This window comes from Tamandua tetradactyla, chromosome 13 (genome assembly GCF_023851605.1).
Source record: "Tamandua tetradactyla isolate mTamTet1 chromosome 13, mTamTet1.pri, whole genome shotgun sequence".
Taxonomy (NCBI): domain Eukaryota; kingdom Metazoa; phylum Chordata; class Mammalia; order Pilosa; family Myrmecophagidae; genus Tamandua; species Tamandua tetradactyla.
In genome coordinates this window covers 53,318,805-53,328,051 of record NC_135339.1, presented here as the reverse complement: position 1 = coordinate 53,328,051, position 9,247 = coordinate 53,318,805, and the positions used below count along the sequence as shown (strand labels likewise).

The 9,247-nt window shown below is 38.3% G+C and overlaps 1 protein-coding gene and 1 non-coding gene across 2 annotated transcripts in view; one reads left to right on the top strand and one right to left on the bottom strand.

Annotated features, from left to right (window-relative positions):
* Positions 1-1,320: 1,320 nt before the first annotated feature.
* Positions 1,321-1,427, bottom strand: LOC143654626 (U6 spliceosomal RNA). Its single transcript, XR_013161832.1, has one exon. It is a non-coding gene; the product is annotated as a U6 spliceosomal RNA (small nuclear RNA).
* A 3,680-nt stretch (positions 1,428-5,107) lies between these two features.
* BTAF1 (B-TFIID TATA-box binding protein associated factor 1) overlaps positions 5,108-9,247 on the top strand; it is a 145,727-nt gene continuing 141,587 nt past the window's right edge. The window contains exon 1 of the mRNA XM_077125429.1: positions 5,108-5,458. Coding sequence (XP_076981544.1) covers positions 5,445-5,458 — 14 coding nt within the window. The 5' untranslated portion in view covers positions 5,108-5,444. The remainder of the gene's footprint in view (positions 5,459-9,247) is intronic.

Below are 9,247 nucleotides of genomic sequence, written 5' to 3'. Positions count from 1 at the left end.
TCTCCTGCCCTTGCGTCTACCACAATTCCAATTTTCTTTTTGTTCCTGCTGGCAGCTACTTCAGTTTTTTCACAAGCAAAACACAGGCATTGCAAATATCTCCTGAATGTGTGTCATGCAATCCAAAGCAGCTCTGGAAGTCCTTTTCTTGCGTTTACTGTCAGTGAATTGAGAGAACTGGAGGATTTAGCCCTGCAAATACAACAGCCCACTATACTTCAGTACATCTTTGGCTTGTGAAAACCAAACATCTTTTCTTCTGCAATAGTCTTCCAAAAGCAGCTGTTCTGCTCGCAATAATAACATTCTTGTGGTGTGGAGTGCACACCAGGCCAGCCCCACTCCAGTTGTTCCCTCTTCCTCAAGTGCCTTGTCTAGCTGCCACTGAATTTTTTGGGGGGGTGGAGGGGCAGGTGCATAGTTCGGGAATTGAACCCAGGTCTCCTGCATGGAAGGCGAGCATTTTACCAGTGAACCACTGGTGCCATTGATCTTTTAACACAGTTTTATGGAGTTATATTCACATACTATACAATCCATCAAAATGTTCAATCAATGGCTTTTAATATAATGAGAGTTGTGCATTCATCACCACAATCAATTTTACAACATTTTCATTACTCCGAAAAGAAAAACTTCAAACCGTTTAGCAGCCACCTCTCAATCCTTTTATCCTTCCCCAGCTCTTCATAACCATTAATCTAATTATCTCTATAGATTTATTTATATTTACATTGATATAAATGGAAACATGCAATGCGTAGTACTTTGTTTCCGATTTTTTTCACGTAGCATAATATTTTTAAAAATTATTATTTTTAATTAGAGAAGTTGTAGGTTTACAGGAAAGTCATGTAAAAAATACAACATACCCATATACACCCCCCCCCGCTGACACTTTACATTACTATGGTAACTTTTGTTACAATTGATGAAAGAATATTAAAATATTACTAACTATAATCCATAGTTTACATTAGGTGTATTTTGCCCTAGATACCACCTTATTATTCACACCTTGTAATGGTGTCAGTCGTTTGTTATAATTCATGAAAGAATATTCTTATACTTGTACCATTAACCACAGTTCATTGCCCACAACAGGGTTCATTGTGCTATACAGCCCCATGTTTTAACTTCTGACTTTCATTCTAGTGACATACATGATTTAAATTCCCCATCAACCACATTCACAAACATAATTCAGTGCTGTTATTATACTGGCAAAAATGTATTACCATCATCATTATTCATTTCCAGACATTTACAATTAACTTAAATAGAATCCTGCCCAAATTAAGCATCTGCTCCCCATTCTCTAAAAATATGGAATGCTTCACAAGTTTTCATGTCATCCTTGCACAGGGACCATGCCAATCTTCACTGTATGGTTCCAATTTTAGTATATGTGCTGCTAAGGCAAACACTCTGTAATTGATTTTAAAAAATTTTTTATTGAGAAATATCTACACACATACAGTCCAACCATATTATACAATCAGTGGCTCACAATATCATCACATAGTTTTGTATTCTTTACCATGATCATTTTTAGAACATTTGCAACTTCAAAAAAAGAAATATAAAGAAGAAAACAGAACTCATACATCCCCTACCACTTACCCCTTCCTCTCATTGACCTACACTATTTCAATCTACACAATTTTTACCCATTATTTCCCCCTATTATTTATTTATTTATTATTCTTAATTTTCACACATCTGTCCATGTCCTGGATAAAAGGAGCCTCAGACACAAGGTTTTTGCAGTCACACAGTCACATTGTAAACGCTATATAGCCATACAGTCTTCTTCAAGAATCAAGGCTATTGGAACACAGCACATTTTTGGATACTTCCATCTACTCACTCTGACACACCATAAACTAAAAAGGGATATCTATATAATGCATAAAAATAACCTCCAGGATAACCTCTCGACTGTTTGAAATCTCTCAGCCACTGAGACTTTATTTTGTCTCATTTCTTTCTTTCTCCTTCCCATGATGCTGGGTCCCAGCTCATCACTGGGAGTCAGGTCTTATATTGCCAGGGAGATTTACACCCCTCTGAGTCATGTCCCACTTAGCAGGGGACAGGAGTGAGTTCACCTGCCAAGTTGAGAGACAGGCTACATCTGAGCAATAGAAGAGGTCTCTGGGGGTGACAGGCATAATTATCAGTAGGCTTAGCTTTTCCTTTGCAGGAATAAACTTCACAGGGGTGAGCTCCAAGATTGAGGGCTCAGCCTATTGATCTGGTTGTCCCCACTGCTTGCAAGAGTGTCAGGAATTCCCCAGATGGGGAAGATGAATATTTCCTCCTCTCTCTCAAGTCTCCCAAGGGAAAGTAGCAAATATTTCTTTATTTTCTGCCCAGTTACTCTGGGATATACTGGGGCATCACACTAATCTGTACAAACCAACAAGACCTCATGCCCTATTCAAGATTTCATGTAATTATGGTGTTCAAGTAAACTGACCATACAAGTCAAATTAGATAATGTGCTACCCAAAATACAAATTTTGCACCAAATAAACTTCTCTTCCTTTGGTCTCACACAGAGGTTGAAGTTGGAAAATATGGGCCATTTTTCCTTTACCCAGTATTCTAATTTACCTTGGTCCTATCCAGGTCAGCTTCATTCATACTGCAATTGATTTTTTTTTTTTTTGCATGGGTAGGCACCAGGAATCAAAACCAGGTCTCTGGCATGGCAGGTAAGAATTCTGCCAGCTGAGCCATCGTGGTCCACCCACAATTGATTTTTGAAGCCATTTTTCTGATGGCAAAAATAATAGCTAATATTTATTTAACAGTTACTTTTTTCTAAGTATGTTCTATGTTTCAACTCATTTAATCCTACAACAACCCCATACATACAGGTCCATGATCCATTACTTATATTTCTGAAATTGAAAAAGGTCTGAAACCATATACATATATTTTTTACTCATTTGACAATAAAACCTCTTGGTATGACTTTGCATATAATTTACTGCAAAACTACAAATGCTGTTTATTACAGGGTGCTGTCCCAGAAACTGTACATACTTTGGATTACTTTTCAAAATTGAAAAATTACATTTTCAGAAACACCTCTGGCAGGGGTTTTAGGAAAGGATTGTGAATTAAAACTATTATTATCCTCATTTCACAGCTGAGGAAATTGAGACCTATATGTTTAGTCACTTGCTCGAAGTCACATAGTTAACAAAAGAGAATCAATGCAGCTGAGGGCTTTTTGTGCCACACATATGGTTAAATAGTTTATATTCATTATCTTCTTTAATTCTCACTATAACACTATGTAGTATTTTTCCCAGATGAAGGAACTGAAGTTTAGAGATGTTATGCAACTTCTCTGGATATACAACTGTTAAGTGTGTTGACAAATGATTTTATTATTACAGCATCTCTTCCAAATCTACACCAGTCTTTTCCTCTCTTCTAAATGCCATTTAGAGCTGTATATCTAATTACCTTTTAGATACTAAAGAGTAACATTTTAAAAATGTAAATCAGATAATTTCACACCAGTGCTTGAAGCCCTATGACTTTCTACTGCACTCATAAATAAAATTCAAATTCCGTACAATGATCCCTTTCTGCATCTGTCTCATTTCACAATACAGCTGCCTTCTTTTAGGCCTTTGCACTAGCTGTATCCCCCACTTGAAGACGCCCTAGACCTTCACATAGCTGGCTCCCTCTTGTCCATCATTCAGGCCTCAGCTTAATCTCTTCAGTCCCTGTCCTCCCACTTCCCATAACCTAATCCAGAGTAGGTCCCTAATCATCGTCTCTATCTCATCATTCTGTTTTACCAGCACTTACCTGAAATTTTCTTGTTCACCTGTTACTTTGTTTTTACTTCCATTAAAATGTAAGCTCAGCCAGAAAGGGTACCTTTTTCTGTTTTGGACATTGCTGAACGTGAACATGTGCTTTATCAGATTTGCCTAATAGTCTAAACAGTGCCTAGCAAAGTGTCTGACCCAGAGGAGGTTCCAAATAAATATTTGTTGAACAAATGAATAAATATTACTAGCTTGGACTGTGGACAAATTACTTAACCTTTCTAAATTTAGTTTCCTCACCTATACTGTAAAGATTAAAACTTACTTACAGGGTGGGACTATGAACTATATGAGATAATCCATGTCAAATGCCTAGCACATACCAGGTACTTAAGTTAGTTTCTTTCTCCTATTTATTTACTTATTTATGGTTTGCAAACCTCTTTTAAACTCTTCCAGATCAAAGATCTCATTTTACTTCTACAACAACCTTTTATTGTACTTCTCACTAACCCTCATTTATAGATAAGAAAGCAAACTCAGGGGTTGAAACATAACCTCTTCAGGTAATGAGAAACTAAAGGATTTGTTTTATAAGCAACATGACATAACAGAGGTGGGATTTTCTTTTTAAGATTAATACGTTGGTGGCCTATATGAATGGGCTGGATTGATATTACTTTAGACTACTATCCTAAAAAGAAAATTTGAGATGATAGGCAACAGTATTTAAAAGGTCAATGAATTTTAACGAATGAATACACAGATAAGCCACGCCTCCCCTAAAAAAGACTCGAGTTTTCAAATCTGGTTGACTGAGAAAAAGATGGTACCAATATCGTAAACTTTGATAACTTGGCAAAATCTTTGGCTGAAGACCTTCCCTCCAAAAGCTAGGCCCGAGGTCCCATTTGTTGAAATTCTGGTAAATACAGCAAACAATTAAGCCGTTTAAATGCCACTGCAGAGCTTTCTTGATTTCACCGCTCCCACTGGGATCAGCACCTGGATGAGAGCATGTTTGAGTTCTTCTGATCCTGTTTCCTTGGTAGGTAGCATGGGTTGATGAGGCTCAAGGCGTTATTGGGTTACAAACAAAGATGTGAGCTTCCAGATTCTTGGCTGAATAGCTTTTTTCCTTTTCTGGAAAATAATGGGATCTTTATTTCTTCTTCCCGTCTTGATTCAAGACTAGAGAAACTCTCCAGATCAGCACAACTAGCTTTCTGTTTTTTAGGAGAACGCCGGCAGTACACGACTACGTTCCTTCCGCACACCAGCGGAACTGAGCCTCGCGCGGCACTCTGACGTCACTTCCGGCGCGTTGACGGTCTGGCCGGCGTGCCGACGCCTGCGTCAGCAAAGAGCGGGGCTGGGGGCACCCGGTTTGAAGTCGTGCTGGTCGGAGTACTGCTGCTTCCGTTGCGGCTTTGGTCCCCTGGTCCTTGGCCCCTGCGGGGACGAGCTCGGGTAGGCGACCGGGCAGATGCCTGAAGGCCCGCGCCGGCCGCTCCGCGCCGCGTCGGCCGCTCCCTTGTGCTCGGTGGCTTGGGCCTGCGCTGCTCTGCTCTCTGGAAAGTAGCACCTCCGCGGCGCGGTGCGGCGCGGAGCTCGCGGGGATCCCCGAACCGCCAGCGCCTGGCCATGGCGGTCTCCAGGTGGGTCTTGCTTCTGACGAACAAACGGGAAAGCGGCCCAGGCGAGGCACGGTCTCCTCGGTGCCCCTGCCCCTAGAAGGGAGCGGTTCCCATTGTCACTGGGCTCGGGCGCCTCTTAGACTTCTGAGTTCGCGTCTCGGTCTGCCGGGCTTTCGACTCGGGTTACTACTCATAAATCGGTTCAAGATTGTCTTTTTCTTTTTGAATAGATCCTTGGCATGTTGGAGCTAGTTTTTCTCTTTCTTCACCATGTTTTTTTTCTTCTCTGGTTTCTCTTCCCTCTTTCAGTTCTAGGAGAGTAAGTTTCTTATCTTTCTCGGAATACTAGCCTCCATTTCACAGAAAAACTTTGATTCTAACTGTCGAAGTAGGGGAGACTTGGATTACTATTATCTAAGTTGCCTTCTAATAAAAACTTTTTTATTTACAGCTTTAGAGCTATGTTCTTTCTTGAGATTTTTCTTACATTGCAATATAATTCCTCCTTTTATTTAGCAGTAAGCATTTAGTCGTCAGCATTGTAATCTTAAGCAAATTCTTGTATTCGCACCATCTTCCTTTGCTGAGGCGTCAAAGAAGTTTCACAAACCTTAAAGTATTTTAAGATAGTGTCTGTCAAGAGAAAAGTCTAAGAAAGCCATAGAAAAACTAAAAAGACATTTATAACTGTAACATTGAAGTAATCCTTTCCTCTAAGATAATAGAATGGCTGAAAAATTTTGTCAGAGGTTTGATTTTGGTGTCCATATGAATATGTAAGTAGGGAATAGTTCCTCTGTGATAGTGATCAGAATTCGCCAAGTTCTTTAGAGTTGTTGAAGTAAACTTTGAGGAGAATGTGGTCCCTCTACCAATTGGCTGAAAGGAAAAATGATGATAGTTTAGTAAACAAATACTTTTCATTCATTTTTCATAATTCAGCACATTCCTTGAACACATTATGTACTCAAGCTTTATCTGTTTTGCAAGGGAAAGGATAACTCATCCCTCACAGAATCCCTAAGTAACTGATGAAATAGTGTGTGGGAGAATCCCATGGGGGTTGGGTGAAGGGGTTGCTAGGTACCTGTAGAATAGGGCTTCCAATTTTTATTTTATAGGTTTATTGAATCCATTCAATGCAAGGAAATTCTTGTTTTGTGACATATAGAACTATCATGAGAGAATACAAGTGATACTTTCAGTTTCTACAAATGCAGAAAGATGTATCTAATTTGATACTTCCCATATAAATACATACTGTTATAAATACATTGATTTATAAACTTAAAATGAGATTTGTTTATTGGATGAAAGTTTAAGGGGATGAGTAGCTTTTAATATTCTGTTCTTAGAGCAGGCTGTGCATATTTTTAGTATCTGATGTCATCTTATAGAGACAAAATGAAATAATTTTAAAAGAGCCTAATCTGCCTTTTTTTTAGTTTTCAAAGCACACTTATTTATTTTATTTATTGTATAATATAATATTGAAAGAAAAAAACAATGGTTTTCAGAGCCCTCTTCAACAAGTAATTACAGTACAAATCCCGGAGTTGTCATGGGCTACCATACCATCATCTCAGAGTTTTCCTTCTAGCTGCTCCAGAATATAGGAGGCTAGAAGGAATAAATATTTTTTATCATCACAATTGACTTTTTTCTTTTTTGTGAAAAATTATATGTACAAAAAACCAATACATTTCACAGCACAACACAACAATTAGTTATAGAACAGATTTCAGAGTTTGGTATGGGTTACAATTCCACAATTTTAGGTTTCTACTTCTAGCTGCTGTAAGATACAGGAGACTGAAAGAAATATCAATTTAATTATTCAGCAATCATATTCAATTATTAAACCCTACCTTCTCTGTATAACTCCACCATCACCTTTGATCTTTCTAACCCACTCTTTTTTTTTTTTTAACTTTTTTTATTATATAGTATAACACATACAAAGCAAAGGAATAAAAAAGCAAGTTTTCAAAGCACTGTTCAACAGGTGGTTACAGGACAGATCTCAGAGTTTGTCATGGGCTACCATACGATCCTCTCAGATTTTTCCTTCTAGCTGCTCCAGAATATAGGAGGCTAGAGGGCTTAAATATTTTTTATCATTGCAATCAACTTTTCTTCCTTCTTTTTTTGTGAAAAATAACACATATACAAAAAGCTATAAATTTAAAAGCACAGCACCACAATTAGTTATAGAGCATATTACAGACTTTGACATGGGTATGATTTCACAATTTTAGGTTTTTACTTCTAGCTGCTCTAGAATACTAGAGACTAAAAGATATCAATTTAATGATTCAGCACTCATATTCATTTGTTAAATCCTAATCTTCTATGTATAACTCCACCATCACCTTTGATCTTTCCATACCTCTCTTTAGGGTTGTTTGAGCTATGGCAATTCTAAATTTTTGATAGTGGAAGGGTCTGTCACTAATATAGGGTAGGGAGATGGAACTATCTGATGTTCTGGAGAGACCCAGACCCATCTGGGACCCATCTGGAGGTTGTAGGTTTCTGGAAAGTTACTGTAGTGCATGGAACCCTTGTGGAATCTTATGTATTGCCCTAGGTGTTCTTTAGGATTGGCTGGAATGGTTCTGGTTAGGGTTTGGCAAGTTATGATAGGTAGCAAGGTCTACCTGAGGCTTGCGTAAGAACAACCTCCAGAGAAGCCTCTCAATTCTATTTAAATGCTCTCTGCCACTGATACTTTATTAATTACGCTTCTTTCCCCCCTTTTGGTCAGGATGTAATTGTTGATCCCACAGTTCCAGGTCTGAATTCATCCCTGGGAGTCCTCTCCCACGTTGCCAGGGAGACTTTCGCCCCTGGATGTCTTGTCCCACGTAGGGAGTGGGCAGTGATTTCCCTTGCAGAGTTGGGCTTAGAGAGACTAAGGCCACATCTGAGCGACAACAGTGGTCCTCTAGACTACTTAGGTAGTCTAAGCTTCTCTGCTACCTACATAAGCTTCATAAGAGTAAGCCCTATGATCGAGGGCATGGCCTATTGATTTGGGTGTCCCTAAAGTTTGACACAGTATCAGAGGATTCCCTGATGGTAAGGTTTAATAGTTCCATATTCTTTTTCCCCTCTAATCTGCTTTTTAATGCTAATCTATTTGCAGAAGTTTAGGACATCTTATATTTCTGAATGAATGATTAGGTTTTTGTTTTTTTTTTAATATTTTTATTGATAAAGCAACATACTAACACAAACGTTCTTAACATAAAAGCATTCCGTACATGGTGTACAATCAGTGGCTCGCGGTATCATTACATAGTTGTGTATTCATCACCATGATCATTTTTTAGAACATTTGCATCATTCCAAAAAAAAGAAAGACTTTTTTCTTGACGTCAAGTATGAAAAGGTAGTGCTTTTCTTCTGTAGATTCTTTTTTATTCATGTTGCCAAAATTCTGTTAAGTTCTACATTAAACAAAAAACCTGACATGTTTTTATGAATATTCCTGGGCTTAGTTTGGCAATAGAATAGGTTCAAAGAAAATGCTTTTGAGACACTGTGTTTTTGAGGTACCGTCAGTTGTTGACGTTTTCATCTCTGGTTCACTTTGAATGGTAAGCTTTCATTTCATGCTGGCCTTTTCCATCTACTAAGCTTGTTTCTTCCTCCCTCTCCTGTTGATGTGTGCTTGTGGAATACAGGCTCATTTAAATATAGTTATATGCAAAATAGGTGGAGGATAGTACAAGAGTTAAAAATCATTTATCAGAATCAAGTCTAGAATATTTTTTGCACTGTTTATATCAATATGCATAACTGAAA